General features: G+C 45.5%; 1 protein-coding gene across 2 annotated transcripts in view; it reads left to right on the forward strand.

Moving 5' to 3' along the window:
* The first annotated feature begins 226 nt into the window (after positions 1–226).
* Positions 227–17,464, forward strand: part of ASB2 (ankyrin repeat and SOCS box containing 2) — a 36,205-nt gene continuing 18,967 nt past the window's right edge. For both annotated transcript variants that reach the window (XR_005451075.1, XM_038746615.1), the window contains exons 1-6: positions 227–476; positions 4,383–4,487; positions 7,283–7,449; positions 8,886–9,041; positions 10,407–10,652; positions 16,852–17,023. Coding sequence is in view for 1 of the 2 variants with exons in the window: in XM_038746615.1 (XP_038602543.1) it covers positions 235–476; positions 4,383–4,487; positions 7,283–7,449; positions 8,886–9,041; positions 10,407–10,652; positions 16,852–17,023 (1,088 nt within the window). In the remaining variant the exon portion in view is untranslated. The remainder of the gene's footprint in view (positions 477–4,382; positions 4,488–7,282; positions 7,450–8,885; positions 9,042–10,406; positions 10,653–16,851; positions 17,024–17,464) is intronic.

Here is a 17,464-nt window from a genome sequence, read left to right on the forward strand (position 1 = left end):
TATGCCTCTAGACTGTAAGCTCAGTGTGGGCAGGGAATGTGTCTGTTTATTTTTATATTGTATGCTCCCAAGCACTTAATACAATGTTTTGCACACAATAAGTGCTCCATAAATATGACTGACTGACTAGGCCCTGGGGCTCAGGGCTCTTTAATGTGGCTCCCAGCACCTTCCAAACTATTTTCTAACCCCCACTAACTCTTTCTTGCCCTATTCTCTTAGGAACGGGGAAGGATGGCTATGGAGGTTACCCCAGCACGTGCTCAGAGGGCCATTGACCATGAGGAATACAGCCTGTACAGCAGCATGAGTGAAGATGAACTTATCCAAATGGCCATCGAACAGAGTCTGACTGAGAACTCTCCAGGTCAGCCGGCTTCTGCCAGCTACCAGAAACCCCATGTGACGGCCCCGGGGGAAACAGCTCTACCCAATCGATCAAATAGACCACCAGCTCATTTTTATCCTTGCACTCGGTGAGTCGGGAGAGGGGGAGAGAGAGAGAGAGAGAGAGAGAGAGAGGCTTTAAACAGAAGAGGCCTTGTGGAAAGGGCCTGCAGAAAGATCTTACCCAATGAACAAAGAGAGAAAGAAGCCCCGACCACAGAAACTCTGAACTGGATATCTATTTATGTCTCCGTCGACCCACACACAAGAAGTAGGCTCCACACATATAGGGGATGGCGGGGAGGAGGGAGGGAGAGAGCACATTAAATGATCCAGATGCAAGGAGGATGAAAAAAAAGTGGCCCAGATAATCCACCTAGGCAACACGGGAAGGTAGAGAGAGTGGAGCTTCTGATGAAAACTGTAGGTGCTTCATGGGAAAAGATCCAAAACAGGTTCCTAGTGGGTAAGGAGTCATAAAAAATCTGGGAGGACTTCTGAGAGAAGCAGCATGGCTCAGTGGAAAGAGCACGGGCTTTGAGTCAGAGGTCGTGGGTTTGAATCCTGGCTCCACCACATGCCTGCTGTGTGACCTTGGGAAAGCCACTTCACTTCTCTGAGCCTCAGTTACCTCATCTGTAAAATGGGGATTAAAACTGTGAGCCCCATGTGGGACAACCTGATCACCTTGTAATCCCCCAGCACTTAGAACAGTGCTTTGCACATAGTAAGCACTTAATAAATGCCATCATTATTATTATTATTATTAGAGGACAATCCACATGGATACTCTAATCTTGACTATTTATTCATTCAATCATATTTATTGAGCACTTACTGTGTGCAAAGCACTGTACTAAGCACTTGGGAAGTACAAGTCGGCAACATATGAAGTGCTTAGTATAGTGCTCTGCACACAGTAAGCGCTCAATAAATACGATTGAATGAATATAGAGACGGTCCCTACCCAACAACGGGCTCACAGTCTAGAACTGGGACACAGACAACAAAACAAAACATGTAGACTAATTCATTCATTCCTTCAAATGTATTTATTAAGCACTTACTGTGTGCAGAGCACTGTACTAAGCATTCAGGAAAGTACAATACAGCAATAAAGAGTGACAATCCCTGCCCACAATGAGCTCACAGTCTAGAGGCGAGGAGACAGACATTAATACAAATAAACCGTCATTAATATTGTCAGGTTGCTGTGTTTCAGGCCACACATCTTTTAATGGTATTTGTTAAGCAATTACTATGTGCCAGGAACTGTATTAAGCACTGTGCAAGCTAATCAGGTTGGACACAGTCCATGTCCCACATGGGACTCACAGTCTTAATCCCCATTTTACAAATAATGTAACTGAGGCACAGAGAAGTTAAGTGACTTGTCCAGGGTCACATGGCACTCAAAGCCTGTCATCCCCCTCACTTTCCCATCAATGTAGAAGGCACCACCATCCTTCCTGTCTCACAAGCATTGGTGTTATCCTGGACTCCTCCTTCTCATTCAACCCACATATTCAATCTATCACTAAATCCTGTCTGTCCCACCTTGAAAACATCACTAAAATATGCTCTTTCCTCTCCATCCAAACTGCTACCACGTTAATACAATCACTTGTCCAATCCCACCTAGATTTCTGCATCAGCCTCCTTGCTGACCTCCCAGGCTCCTGTCTCTCCCCACTCCAGTCTATACTTCACACTGTTGCCCGGATCATTTTTCCACAAAAACGTTGAGGACATGTTTCCCCACTCCTCAAAAACCTCCAGTGGCTGCCCATCCACCCCCACAATCATTCACATCAAACAAAAACTCCTCACTGTTGACTTTAAAGCACTCAATCACCTTGCCTGCCCCCTTCTACCTCACCTCGCTATTCCCCTACTACAACCCAGCCCACAAACTTCACTCCTCTAATGTTAACCTTCTCAATGTACCTCGATCCCATCTATCTCACTGCTGAACTCTCGCCCACATCCTGCCTCTGGTCTGAAACGCTCTCCCTTCTCATATCTGACAATTACTCTCCCCTGTTTCAAAGTCTTATTGAAGGCACATCTCCTCCAAGAGGCCTTCCCTGAATAAGTCCCCCTTTCCTCTTCTCCCACTCCCTTCTGCAATGGGCTGACTTGTTTCCTTTGTTCTTCCTCCCTCCCAGCCCCACGGCCCTTATGTATACATCTGTAATTGATTCATTCATATTTATATTAATATTCATTCATTCATTCAATTATATTTATTGAGCGCTATGTGCAGAGCATTGTACTAAGCGCTTTGAAAGTACAATTCTGCAACAAATAGAGACAATCCTTACCACCCCTGCCCCCCACCCAAGACTGTAAGCTTGTTGTGGTCAGGGAATGTGTCTGTTTATTATTATAGTGTACTCTCCTAAATGCTTAGTACAGTACTCTACACACAGTAAGCGCTCAATAAATATGAATGAATGATTGAAAGTGACAGACCCAGGAATAGAACCCATGTCCTCTGATTCCCAAGCCCATGTTTTTTCCACTAGGTCATGCTGCTTCTCAGGTCTTTCCCTACTTAAGGGTGTCCTAGTAAGTAAAGAGCCTTCTTTCTGCAGTAAGCACCAACAGTCTATGAAAGGTGGTTAATAGGATTGTGGTCATACATTCTTTTATTATATTTTTTGCTTGTGTGCTGCTTGCTTTTTTTCAGCTCAATCCAATTCCTTTCAGGCTTTTGCTAAATTTCCTGGTGAATCTGCATATATGCATGCATTTTAGACATGGGATTCACAAACACTCTCGATGCTTAATTAGCAGATGTTTAATTTATATAATAGAGCACTATAACTATGATCCTTATTTAGGTTGATCTGGGACTTGGGCCAGCAGAACTCCTTAATGATGGAGAAAAATATGATATCTAGGCCTATGGAGTCTGGTGAGCAAATGCAATTAAAATTATTTTTGATGTGCACAGGTACACACATACACACACACATAGAGATGCACACACTCACACACCAGAGCAAATCTTCACTCAGGGTAAACAATCTCTTGCCACTAGGCCAAGCTAATGTGAAGAAACATCAGTTTTTACCTCAGCTGACCATAACCAAGCTGACTTTCCTCTTCCAGGGCAACCTCCCCTTGGGCACAATCCCGGCTTAAGTGCCAACATTATCTTATGCTGCCATCATTGCCACCATCATTGGAGAAGCCGGGCATCCCCCAAGCCTCTCACTCCAACTTTCCCTTAGGGAAACCATTCTCTCAAAGCAGTACCCAGGGCTTGGTTGAGGCCTGAAACCAAGGCCCAGCATTTGGCTTCATAAGCACTTGCAGGATGGCATCGGGTTGAGTGCAGGATGCAGACCAGCAGATAGAGGCTAGACCCATCATCCTTGCCTTCCTGCCATACTGATCTCTAGGCACAACTGTTCACAACCAGTGTGAGTGTACCACCTCAAAAGAGGAGAGGAAAATTCTGCTGAGAAGATTGGGAATGTACAAGGTTTGGGAAAATGACACTCCCAGTGGATCTCTTTCCCACTCAGCCCGAGCCCAGTTTGGGGTTGGCCTGGTCAGTGCCTTGGACCTGGGGTTCTATTTCAGGTCCCAGGCTCACCAGGCTAACTGACTTCTCACATCTTTCTTTCCCTTTAGGTGAAGAATGTCATCTAGCTTCATATCTGCCTTCCTTGTGGTTGTCTGGCGGGGTTAACCTCATTGTTGTCTTATATGGTCATTCAAATCCCCTGATGCTTCCTCCGAGGGCCAAAAATAATCTGGAGCTGAGAACAGCTGAGTCCAGCACCGAGCGAGCTGTGGCCATCTGCTTTTGTTCAAAGCCCCAGTGTCGAACTCTCTCTGTCTCTCTTTCTCTCGCTCTCTCTTTCTCTCTCTCACGCGCTCTCTCATTTTCTCTGCCCCTGCCTTCAAGGGGCACTGAACATGACCCGCTTCTCTTATTCTGAGTATTTCTCCTTGTTCCACTCATGCCATCGCCCCTCCAGGTCAGCAGCGTCTCCAGGGAACCAATCTCAGCCTTCCACCGCAGGGCTGTTCCAAGGGGTCAAGCAGAGATACAACAGCAGCTTGTTCAACAACACCCAACCTGTGTAAGTGACTCTCTTTCCCCTTCTCTCAGGCTTGGAGCCACACTGTGGTCTGTGTGGGCACTCACTCGACTGATCAGCTGGAGGTCTGTGGGAGGCCGGAGCCGGAGTGGGGTCCCGGGGACCAGATAGAAAAGCAGGGCTTTTAAATGGTGGGATCCCCCACCCGACGAACGCTCAATTCCTCTGAGACTGGTCTAGTCCTGCTTCTCCACAGTCAGGAGTCGGTGAATGCCCGGAGGGGGACGTCGGGAAGCTCTCTGCTAGTACAGTACATTCGTGGTCTAATTCCCTTGTCAGAACTGTAACCGAATCAGGTCCTGGCTATTTTTAACTCTGGCAGCATTAAGAAGCAAGCCCAGTACTGGAAAACAAATGCACTATGTACATCAAGGGATAGACCATCAAGATGAACAACTAGATTGGAGGGGCTTTTCCTTACAGTCCGGTTTTGGAATAAATTTCCTGATTCAGGAACAGGTTGATTGATTTAAGACCCAAGATTTAAGGCACAGCTATGGACTCAGAATTCCCTCTGGCGCGTACATCGAAAAACAACCTGAGGGCTTTGGGCTCTTAATTTATAGCTGCTACCTAGAGTGTAGAGATACCGACAGATGTCCATCCTTTAGAAAGAAATCCACTTGTTGATTGTCACATTTGAGCAAGATTGAACTCATCAGACAGAAAGGCGATTATTATTGAGCTTTCACTTTCAATTTCTGGAACTGTCTGATACTATTTCTTCTGAATGAATCCTGAAGCACTGCCATCTATTCTTTCTGGGTTTTTTTTTAAGTATTTCTTTTACATGATGATTTGTGAGCCTTCAGAGAGGAGAAGCATTACCTTACAGAGTGATTCGGTTTTCCTGCGGCAAATGTTCATTAAATTTAAAACAGTAATCTGGTCCATTCCCTGCCCCTACATGTCTAGCCTGGAGGCCACAGGGACCAGTCAGAGCTCAAACCCAATCTGAATTCAGGCTCTGGGATGAAAGGTGGAAGGGAGGGAGGCAGAAAAGATATCCCAGGAGGAAGGGCAAGGGAGTTCTGAAAGGGAGTTTCAGCTTCTCAGCATTCTTCCCTATTTTCCTCTCCAACCCCTGATCCAGCAGGTGAATTGAGCTGAAAGACATGACCACTCCAATTCTCCCACAAGCTCTGAGGAGTCCAGGAGCCTATATGGAGAAGCCTCATGATTTCAGAGCTCTGAGGACTCCTGTGTTTGAATTTGGGGCATTGGGTGAGACAGGGGCTAAGACCCAACTTTCCTGTGAAAGTTCAGCTGCCTTCTGCTTTTGGGAGGACTGGAGAGACCGTGAGAACAGCCTTTTTCTGCTTTTGTGGGGAGTATTTCTGCTTTCCAACTCTATCTGTCCCAAAGACATTCTGATAGAGAAAAAAAATATCAAGGGAGCCTTTTAAACCCCCTTTCAGGGTTGAGGGGTAGGTAAGGGAATGGTTAAAGTGAATATTGAAGAAAGAAAGCTTATTATTTTGTTCAACCCAATTTTTTCTGCCCTGGGGATTTTAATTTAATGCATGTCTATTAGCACAAATCACCAAGGAGCTGAAATAAGGGGAAGTCACCAATTTTACGGGAAGTCAGTTTGTGGTTTACCCCAACACAAGCTCTTGGAACATGCACTTCTCATCCTTGCTAAACTGCTGACTTTCAGTTTGCTCCTGGGGTCATCATCCCCACTGCTTCAGTTTCTCCTTCAACAAAGTGGGGCTCATTATGGCATCCAAATGTACAGTGATGCAGCTGAGATGAACTGCTCTGGTAGTCATCCGCCTAACAAGGGCAAAATCATGATGGACTGCATAGCTTATCCCCCTAAAAATAAGTAAATAAAACTAGCAAAGCAATGTTAAAAAGAGGAAATTCAAAGTAACATCGTGTTAAAAAAATTCCTAAGATTTAGAGAGAAATTGAATGCTTCACTTCAATTTCAGCCATTCACAAGATCTCACACCTGCTCTAAAGATTTTTTTAAAAAACAATTTCTGGTTATTTTTGCCTACAGAAGCATCATGAGAAGCAGCATAACTTAGTGAAAAGAGCACATGCCTGGGAGCCAGAGGACTTGGGTTCTAATCCTAGATATGCCAATTACTTGCTGTGTGACCTTGGTTAAATCACTTAACTTCTCTATGCCTCAGTTTCCTAAACTATAAAATGAAGAATCAATAACTTTTCCCCCTCCTACATATACTGTAAGCTTCATGTTGGACTGTGTCCAACCTGATTAACTTGTATCTACCCTAGTGTTTAGAACAGCTTGTTACATGGTAAGCACTTACCATATGTAATAATAATAATACTGATAATAATAATAATACACCCTGCTGGAGTGAAAGTTCCAAATTTCCAAGATTTTATCAGTTAGTACACCTCCATTCCAGAACAAGAGCTCAGCACCATGGCATGTTCCACAAGGTAAGGGTGTGTGACAAAATCTGGCATCAGTCTGAGCATTAATTAAACTTTGACTCCATCCCTCTTTCAGGGGAGCATTGAGTTTAGGTAAGTGAATCCATTTGTCAACGATCAGAGGGCAAACCATTACAGAAATGACAAGAATTGTGAGTTTTGACTCTCGGTCTTGTCTTCCCACCTCCATCTCCTATCTCCTCCCCGACCTCAAACTAATGTCAAGAAGAACCTTTTTGAAATTGTCGTTGATCACCGAAAGGGCTGTGATGATTGTGCTTCTAGGCAACACATCCGCTTTGGGGGCTCTGACAGAGAAAGGGTCACCAAACATTAACCTGTTCTTGTTATTCTTAAAGAGTAATCGATCCTGTGGTGGCAGCCATCAAGAAAGGTGATGAAAATGCACTCACCAGCATGATCCAATCAGGGAAAAACCTTTCGGAACCTAACAAAGATGGCTGGCTTCCGCTGCATGAGGCTGCATACTACGGTCAGCTGGGCTGCCTGAAAATCTTGCACAGAGGTTAGTAGCGAAGGGCGGCAAATCCCGGTGAGAAAAGCCAAAAGTCTGGCTTGGGTGAAAAGTGGCATGGCCCAGATGCAACTCATTTGCCAGCCAAATCTGGGAAACTAGTGAAAGATGCCCCTGAGAGTTGAACTATTGAGCCAGATGTCTTAGCTGAAGATGGCATTGTGGGTGTGTGGGTCAAAAAATTAGCAAAAAGCAAAAAAAATTTGTCTCTGGCCACTTATGGCAGTTTATCCAAGGAAACAGCGTGGTCTAGTGGAAAGAACACGGGCCTGGAAGTCGGAGGACATGGGTTCTAATCCCAGCTCTGCCACATGTCTGCTGTGTGACCTTAGGCAAGTCACTTAACTTCTCTGTGCCTCTGTTACCTCATCTGTAAAATGGAGATTGAGACTGTGAGCCCCATGTGGGAAGGAATTGTGTCCAACCCTATTTGCTTAAATCCACCCCTGCGCTTAGTTCAGTGCCTGGCACAAAGTAAGTGCTTAGCAAATACCATTATTATTAGTATTTGTTATTATTACCTTGTATCTACCTCAGCACTCAGAAAAGTGCTTGGCACAAAGTAAGCGCTTAACAAATACCATTATTACTACTTTTGTTACTATCCAAGCCACAAACCAATGGATAGGGGCATGGGCATTTCCAAGCCATCCAAAAAGTGGATTTCTATGGTTTCCTGGGTTGACCCTGAAAAGTCTCATTGGTGGACAATTTCACAGCCTTAAAGATTATTGTTTACTAGATGCTGTATCTGGAACTGCACATGAAGCATGCTTTTAAAATGTTCACCTGAGCAATCAGGATGGATTTAAGGCCATCTTAGTTGCCAGGCTGTGCATGAAAGACCAGCCCTCCTCTTTTCCCCAACCACTCCCACCCTCATCAGATTTGTGGATCGGGCCCTGCCTGCCCCTGGGTTGGGACGAATACATACTGGAGTTAGTAGGTCCGACATCTGGCATGGTGGTTCTTGCCACGGCCTACATTTGGCAATATGCAGAACTGGGCTCTTCCGAAACCATTTGTGAGTCAAACTCCTGATTTAGTTATATAACAATAATGATAGCAACGGCGGTATTTGTTAAGCACTTACTGTGGGCCAAGCACTGTGCTTGCTCTGGGGCACGGTATGACATAAACAGATCAGACACAGTCTCTGTCCCACATGGGGCTTGGGGCTCAAGGGGAAAGGACCTATCTAAGGGGGAGGGAATTTGCCTCACAGCCTAAGGGGGATTTAGAGGATCTGACCCCTGGGAAATTGCCCCACAGGGGCAAAACATACCAAGGGTTGATTCCCCAACCTTCAGTTCTGTTTTCTCCTCAAAGTTCAATTTGTTGAAGGATGAGTTGTGACCACCCCACCCAGGATAATCAATGGGTGAGTGTTCTTTATTCTTGACTGAAGCGTTCCATCTTCTCAATAGCATACCCCACGGTTATTGATCAGCGTACCCTTCAGGAGGAAACAGCACTGTACCTGGCGATCTGCAGAGGAAATCTAGACTGTGCATTGTCCCTGCTGCAATGTGGAGCCGAACCCGACATTTCCAACAAGTCCCGGGAGACTCCACTTTACAAAGGTAGGAGCCTTGGAGGAAATCCGGAAGGAAGGAATGAAGGGCTTTTTTTTAAATGGTATTTGTTAAGTGCTTACTATCTGTCAAGCACTGTGCTAAGCACTGGAGTAGGTACAGCCTAATCAGGTTGGACACAGTTCCTGTCCCATGTGGGACTAACAGTCCTAATCACCATTTTACAGATGAGGTAGCTGAAGCACAGAGAAGTGATTTGCCCAAGGTCACACAACAGAGAAGTGGTGGTGTGTCACCTTGGGCAAGTCACTTAACTTCTCTGTGCCTAAATTTATTTATCTGTAAAATAGGGATACAATATCTGTTCTCTCTCCTTTTCAGACTGTGACCCTCATGTGGAACAGAGAGCCACAGTTTCCACCCAGCTATGATTCCACAACTATATACAAAATGTTGAGGCTACTTTTACTGGCATGGAAATGGATCCCCAAGGATCCAGAATCTTCAACCAGAGAATCAAAACTAGGATTGTCTCCCTACAGGCCCAGGGTATTTGTGCTTGGTTCACCAGGAGTCTGGTGTCTGACCAGATGGTTTCTGGATCAGGATTCAGTCTGCTGGTTAATGCATAGGCTGAGATCCATGGGCAAAGAGCAAAGGGATGAAACCCCCAGAAGAAGCCAAATTCTGGGGCCAGTTTGCCCAGACAGAAAGGCTGAGAGTCTAAAGTTTCCAAGAAGTAGCATGGCCCGATAGCCAAAGTAAACCTCATCCCTGAAAAATTCCGTGTCAGGATTCATCCCTCTACTTCCAAGGGGCTATCACCATCTTCTCGGTGGTGTTTTCCCAGAGGTCATTGAGGACGGGGTTTGCATTCTTCAACCACTCCTCTCTCCTCTACCCACCTTCACCATAGCTCTCGATGAACATGTGGCAGAGAAGCACTATGGCCTAGTGGATAGAGCATGACCCTGGAAATCAGAAGGACCTGGGTTCGAATCCTGGCTCTGCCACTTGTCTGCCGTGTGACCTCAGGGAAGTCACTTCACTTCTCGGTGCATCAGTTACCTCATCCGTAAAATGGGAATTAAGACCGTGACCCCCAGGTGGGATAGGGACTCTGACTCACCTGATCAATCCCAATGTTTAGTGCAGTGCCTGACATATAGTAAGTGCTTAACAAGTACAGTGCTCTGTACACAGTAAGCACTCAATAAATACGATTGGATTGAATGAATGAATGAAATGCCATAAAAAAAAGAAGGAGCGAGCTGGCCCACAGGAGACCAAATTGCAGATCCCCGGTGCCGGACAATTTATTAGAGCAAATTACCATCTCAAGGGCTCAATCTGGGGATGGTGTCACTCACCTAACCTAGCGGTGATGGGGCGGGGGCTGCTTTTTCGACCCAGCCTGTGAGCGCAAGAACGTGGAAGCCGTGAGAATGCTGGTGCAGTACAACGCGGACACGAACCATCGCTGCAATCGGGGATGGACGGCCCTCCATGAGGCGGTGGCCCGCAATGACCTGGAAGTTATGGACATCCTGGTGAACGGGGGTGCCAAGGTGGAATCCAAGAACGCTTATGGCATCACCCCTTTATTTGTGGCTGCCCAGAGCGGCCAATTGGACGCACTGCGTTTCCTGGCAAAGCACGGTGAGTACCACTGACAACAGAGCTCCCTCAGGGGCGAGGCCTTCTCCCTCTGACAGGGCATCTGCTTGGGCTGCCCTTGGGTTCCACATGGGATGCCAATGTTTTGTGGCATTTTCCCCACTGAGGGAGAAAGCAATAGCCAGTCAGTCTGTCAATTGTATTTACTGGGCTCATCCTATGTACAGAGCGCTGTACTAAGTGCTTGGGAGAGTAAAATATAGCAATATAACAGACACATTCCCTGCCCACAATGAGCTTTCAGTCTAGAGGGGGAGACAGATATTAATATAAATAAGTTGCAGATACGTACATAGTGCTGTGGGACTGAGAGGGAGATACATAAAGGAAGTAAGTCAGGGTGACGCAGAAAGGAGAGGGTGGCACAGAAAGGAGTATAATGTACTGACAAATGGGAATTAAATATCCTTTCTTCTCTCCCTTTGACTGGGAGCCCTGTGTTGGACCTGGACCACAACCAATCTAATTAAATTGTATCTAGCGCAGTGCTTAGCACAAAGTAGGTGCTTAACAGATATCCCTGGGCACCCTGAGGTGGAGTTTAGGGAACATGTCTACCAACTCTGTTATATTGTACTCTCCCAAGTGCTTAGTACAGTGCTCTGAACACAATGTGTTCAATAAATACCACTGATTGACTGATTGAACTTGATGGCCTATTGTCACCATAACCACAGCACTTATGTTCATACCTTTTAACAAATATTATGAATTATTCATCTATATTAATGTTATCTCCCCCTCTGGACTGTAAGCTTGTTGTGTGCAGGGGATGTATCTATCGACTCTGTTATACTGAACTCTTCCAAGCGATTAATAGACTGCTCTGAACACAGTAAGCACTCAATAAATACAATTAATTGATATTATTATGGTATCTGTCAAACACTTATTACGTGTTATGCACTGTTCTAGGCACTGGGGTAAATATTAAAAAATCTTGCTGGATGCAGTCTCTGTCTCATATGGGGGTCCCAGTCTAAGTAGGAGAGAAAAAAATATTAGATCCCCATTTTAGAGGCAAAGAGAAGTTAAGTGTTTTGTCAAGTTCTCACAGCAGACAAGGGGGTGAGTCAGGATAAGAACTCAGGTCTTTTGACTCACAGGCCCATGGTCTTTCCACTAGACCACACAGCTTCTCCAAGATGTCCAATCCTCCATCAACTGTATCCCTCGAATAAAAACGCTCCTGTTTTACAAATCTGGGCCTCTAATAGTAATTATGGTATTGGTTAGCACATACTATGTGCCGAGCACTGTTCTAAGTGCTGAGGAAGACACAAGGTAATCAGGTTGTTCCACGTGGTGGCTTACAGTCTTAATCCCCATCTAACAGATGAGGTAACTGAGGCACAGAGAAGTCGAGTGGCTTGCCCAAAGTCATATAGCAGACAAGTGGCAGAGCAGGATTAGAACCCACATCTTCTGACTGCCATGACCATGCGCTTGCCACTAAGCCATGCTGCTGAGTGCTGCTTTGTAGCCAAAAACCCCAAAACCTCTAAGACCCATTTCAGTTCTCTTTTTTTCCCAGTGTGTCTCTGGCTCACTGAAATTCTCTTGGTGTTTCTAGTTTGACCACTGTCAAATGGCCAAACACAACCCAGACCCTAGAGCTGGAAGGGAATGGTCATGTTTGGATAAATGTCCGACGGGCCCAGCCTGTGTCTTGGGAGCATTAAGAAAGTGAAAAGCCATGGTGGTGGCTTCCAATCAGTCAATCAATCATATTTATTGAGCGCTTACTGTGTGTAGAGCATTGTACTAAGCACTTGGGAAGTATAAGTTGGCAACATATAGAGATGGTCCCTACCCAACAGTGGGCTCACAGTCTAGAAGGGGGAGACAGAGAACAAAACAAAACATATTAACAAAATAAAATAAATAGAATAGATATGTACAAGTAAAATAAATAAATGAATAAATAGAGTAATAAATACGTACAAACATATATACATATATACTGGTGCTGTGGGGAAGGGAAGGAGGTAAGGCGGGGGGGATGGAGAGGGGGAGGAGGGGGAGAGGAAGGAGGGGGCTCAGTTTGGGAAGCCCTCCTGCCAGTTTGAGATAAATAGATCCTGATCACCCCAGGGAAGAGGGGCCAATAAAATGGCCCAAGATGTGCTCGTTGTGGTCAGGGAATGTGTCTGTTTATGGTTATATTGTACTCTTCCAAGCACTTAGTACAGTCCTTGGAATACAGTCAGTGCTCAATAAATATGATCGAATGAAAGAACGAATGAATAACTCTGAGCTTGAGGTGGGAGGGGAGGGGGCATGGCACTAGGGCTCACAGGAGACAGAGGGCCCGGAGAGGGATGAATGAATCCAAGTAATAATAAACTCCACGTCATGGTGACCAGAGGTGTCTGATAAGTACCTGCTTAGTGCCAAACTCTGTGGCAGCTAAAATTTAATTAGATTGGACACAGTCCCGGTCCCACATGGGGCTAACAATTGAAGAGGGAGAGAGAATGGGCAATTAATTCCCATTTAACAGATTAGGAAACTGAGGCACAAAGAGGTCAAGTAACTTTGCCCAGGTCATGTGACAGGAAAGTGTTGGAGTTGGGAATAGATCCACATATGTCTCAATTTGAATAGAAGGGTCAGGCTTTGGAGGGCTCCATCTGGCCCCTAAAAGGACTGTGGTGAATCAGGGTCTTGCTTTGGGCCCAGAAGAAGGGAGAGAGGGGTCTTGATTTGGGCCCAGAAGAAGGGGAGAGAGTTCCTTAGCTGTTAGAGCAGTGCTGGCATCACAAAGAGGAGAAGGAAGATAAGGAGGAGGAGAATGAGAATAATAATAATAATAATTGTGGTATTTTTTAAACGCTTACTGTGTGCCAGACACTGTACTAAGTACTGGAGTGGATACAAGGAAATTGGGCTGGACACAATCTCTGTCCCTCAAGGGGCTCACAGTCTTAACCCCCATTTTACAGATGAGGAAACTGAGGCACAGAGAAGTAAAGGGACTTGCCCAGGAGAAGAAGGAGAAGGAGGGGCAAAATTGTCCCTGCATCCTACTCCTCCTCCCCTTTGGTAGTGCCAATCACAACAGCTGCTGCTGCTGCCACTGAGCTAACCATTCTGGACCTCTAAAGGAAAACACAGGCATAACTGCAAACAGCACCTGAAATTGGCCACCCCTCAGTGGCCTGAGAGGTCAGTTCTGGTGCTACCACTGCTTCTCCCCACACTCCTCTCCCCAACACACACAGTTCAGGGCTGGGGGCATTAGTGTTGGTGCCTGAAGGGCCAGAAGCCAATTATTCTGGGCCATTATTTGTTTTGGCCTGGGACGGGGCAGCAGCGACCTGGAAAGTGGGGGGAACAGCAGACGATGACAAGGACAGCAGTCAGTCGTATTTATTGAGTGCTTACTGTTTGCCGAGCACTGTACTGTGCTTGGGAGAGTAGAAGAAGCAGTGTCGCTAGTGGATAGAGCATGAGTCTGAGCTTCAAAAGGACCTGGGTTCTAATCCCAGCTCCATCACCTGGCTACTGTGTGACCTTGGGCAAGTCACTTAACATCTCTGGGCTTCAGTTACCTCGTCTGTAAAATGTGGATAAAGAGTGTGAGCCCCATATGGGACGGGGACTGTGTCCAACCTTATTAACTTGTATTTACCCCAGTGCTTAGAGCAGAGCATGGCACACAGCAAATGCTTAACAAGTACCATAATTCTATTATTATTATTACAGTAATAATAGCTACAAATCTTTCTCAGAACAAGCTTACAGTCTAGAAGGGGAGACAGACACAAATAAATGAATTACAGATATGTACATAAGTTCTGCGGGGCTGGGAGCAGGGATGAGTAAATGGAGCAAGTCGGGATGATGCAGAAGGAGTGGGAGAGAAGAAAAGAGAGCTTAGTCAGGGAAAGCCGGCTGGAGGAGATGTGCCCTCAGTAAGGCTTTGAAAAGGGGGAAAAATAATGGTCTGTCAGATATGAGGAAGAAAGTCTCTCCAGGACAAAAGCAGGATGTGCGTGAGGCGTCAGCAGAGAAATAGATGAAATCGAGGTCCATTTATGAAGGTTAGCATTAGAGGAACAAAGTCTGAGGGCTAGGTTGTAGTAGGAGAGCAGCAAGGTGAGGTAGGAGGGAGCAAGGTGATTAAGGGCTTTAAAGCTGGTAGGAAGAAGTTTCTGATTGATTCCACGGTGTATGGGCAACCAGTGGAGGTTTTTGAGAAGTAGGGAAACATAGTTTGAATGTTTTTGTAGAAAAATGATCCAGGCAGCAGGGTGATATATGGACTGGAGTGGGGAGAGACAGAAAGCTGGAAGGTCAGGACAGAGGCTGATATAGGCTGTTCTGTTTTGTTTTGTTGTCTGTCTCCTCCTTCTAGACTGTGAGCCCATTGTTGGGTAGGGACCATCTCTGTATGTTGACGATTTGTACTTCCCAAGTGCTTAGTACAGTGTTCTGCAGTCAGTAAGCACTCAATAAATACGACTGATTGATTGATTGATTGATATAGTAATCAAGGTGGGGCAAGATAAGTGGAGCAATTTGGATGGAGAGGAAAGGGTGGATGTGTTGAAGATCGAATTGATAGGATTTAGTCATGGATTGAATATGTAGATTGAATGAGAGAGATGAAACGTGGATAACAGCAAAGTTATGGGCTTGTGAGATGAGGAGGATGGTGGTGCTGTCAAAAGTGATGGGAAGGTCAGAGGGAGAATAAGGTTTGGGTGGGGAAAAAAGGTGTTCTGTTTTAGAGAATTTGAGAGCAGGGATCATGGCTTCCAACTCTATTCTTTTGTATGCTCCCAAGCAGTAAGTACCGTTCTCCACAAACTAATCACAGCGCTGCCATTTGTCAGCTGTGTCATCTTGGGCAAGTCACTTCACTTCTCTGTACCTCAGTTTCCCCATCTGTACGATGGGGATTAAATCCTACTCCCTCCTACTCAGAGTGTGAGCCACACATGGCCAGGGTCTATGCCTGAGCTGATTACCTTGTGTCTACCCCAGTGCTTAGCACACAGTAAGCACTTAACAATTATCACCATTACTATTTCCGCTCTAGACTGTAAGATCCTAGACTGTGCAGGGAATGTGTCTACCAAGTCTGTTATATTGTACTCTCTCAAGCTCCTGCTACAGTGCTCTGTGCCCGTAAGTGCTTAATAAATATGATTGATTGATTTATACACACAGCAAGTGCTCAATAGAGGTCATTGATTGACAGTAGAAGGATCAGAAAAGCACATATTGTATGGGGGCAGGTTTAGGCGAAAATGACCTCAGAAGATTTGTTTAACACCATGTTGTGGCAGAGCTGAGTAATAATAAGAACACTTAATAATAATAATTATTATGGTTCTTTTTAAGTGCTTACTATGTGCCAAGTACTGTTCTAAACACTGGGATAAATACAAGTTCATCAGGTTGGATACAGGTCCTGTCCCACATGGAGTTCACACTCTTAATCCCCATTTTACAGATGAGGGAACTGAGGCGCAGATAAGTGAAATGACTTGCCCAAGGTCACACAGCAGGCAAGTGGCAGAGTCGGGATTAGAACCCAGGTCCTTCTGACTCCCAGGCCAGGCTGTAGACACTAGGCCACGTTGTAATATTGGTTTTACTGAGCATTAACTAAATGCATCATAATGTAGTGATGCTCATAATGTAGTGAGCGCCTAAGGAAACACAACTGAGGCAGAAGATATATTCCTTGCACATAAAGAACTCAGACCCTCACTCAATCAATGGTAAAGATCCAAGGTAAATTTGGATAAAGACAAAGAAATCCCAAAACTGCTGAGCGAGAAATCATCTTGAGGGTTCAAGAAACCCTGGGCCTCAAGATGCCTCAGGAGGAGGTGCTGTGTCAGCCTGTATGAGTAATCGGATTCATTGGGAGCACTGGAAAGCAGCGTGGCTCAGTGGAAAGAGCCGGGGCTTTGGAGTCAGAGGTCATGGGTTCAAATCCTGGCTCCGCCAATTGTCAGCTGTGTGACTTTGGGCAAGTCACTTAACGTCCCTGTGCCTCAGTTCCCTCATCTGTAAAATGAGGATTAAGACTGTGAGCCCCTGTGGGACAACCTGATCACCTTTAACCTCCCCAGCGCTTAAAACAGTGCTTTGCACATAGTAAGCACTTAATAAATGCCATTATGGTTATTATCATTATTATTATTATTTTCTTCTTCTCTAGGTGCGGACTTTAACACCCAGGCCAGCGATGGCGCCTCCGCTCTTTATGAAGCCTGTAAAAATGAGCACGTGCTGGTTGTTGAGTTCCTCTTGGCCCAGGGTGCAGACGCCAACAAAGTCAATAAAGATGGTCTGCTGCCTCTCCACATAGCCTCCAAAAGAGGCAATCACAGGTAAGTTGAATCATTCGGTCTGGGAGGTGGAAATGCATGGTCTTCTAAGAGAAGTGGCTTGGCCCAGTGGAAAGGGCCTGAGAGTCAGAGGCTCTGGATTCTAATCTCTGTCACTTTCCTGCTGTGTGACTTTGGGGAAGTCACTTAACTTCTCTGTCCTCAGTTCCCTCATCTGCAAAATGGGTGGGACTTGATTATCTTGTATTGAAGAGGCCTGATGTCAACAGTAGATGGAATGTGAAGGAACTGGGATTGCAGTACACACACTGTATACATTTGGTTCTGTGAGGTGGAAGAGATATGCATTCACAGACCTGTTCTTCATCTCGGGTACACTCAAGGGTTTGCCCCTGAAATGACTATCTCTTTGTTTCCTAGGTCCCCTAAACTGGTAGTCTGAATTCATAGGCAGATGGGTGAGGTAGACAGTAACTTGCTTAA

Source organism: Tachyglossus aculeatus, chromosome 1 (genome assembly GCF_015852505.1).
Source record: "Tachyglossus aculeatus isolate mTacAcu1 chromosome 1, mTacAcu1.pri, whole genome shotgun sequence".
Taxonomy (NCBI): Eukaryota; Metazoa; Chordata; class Mammalia; order Monotremata; family Tachyglossidae; genus Tachyglossus; species Tachyglossus aculeatus.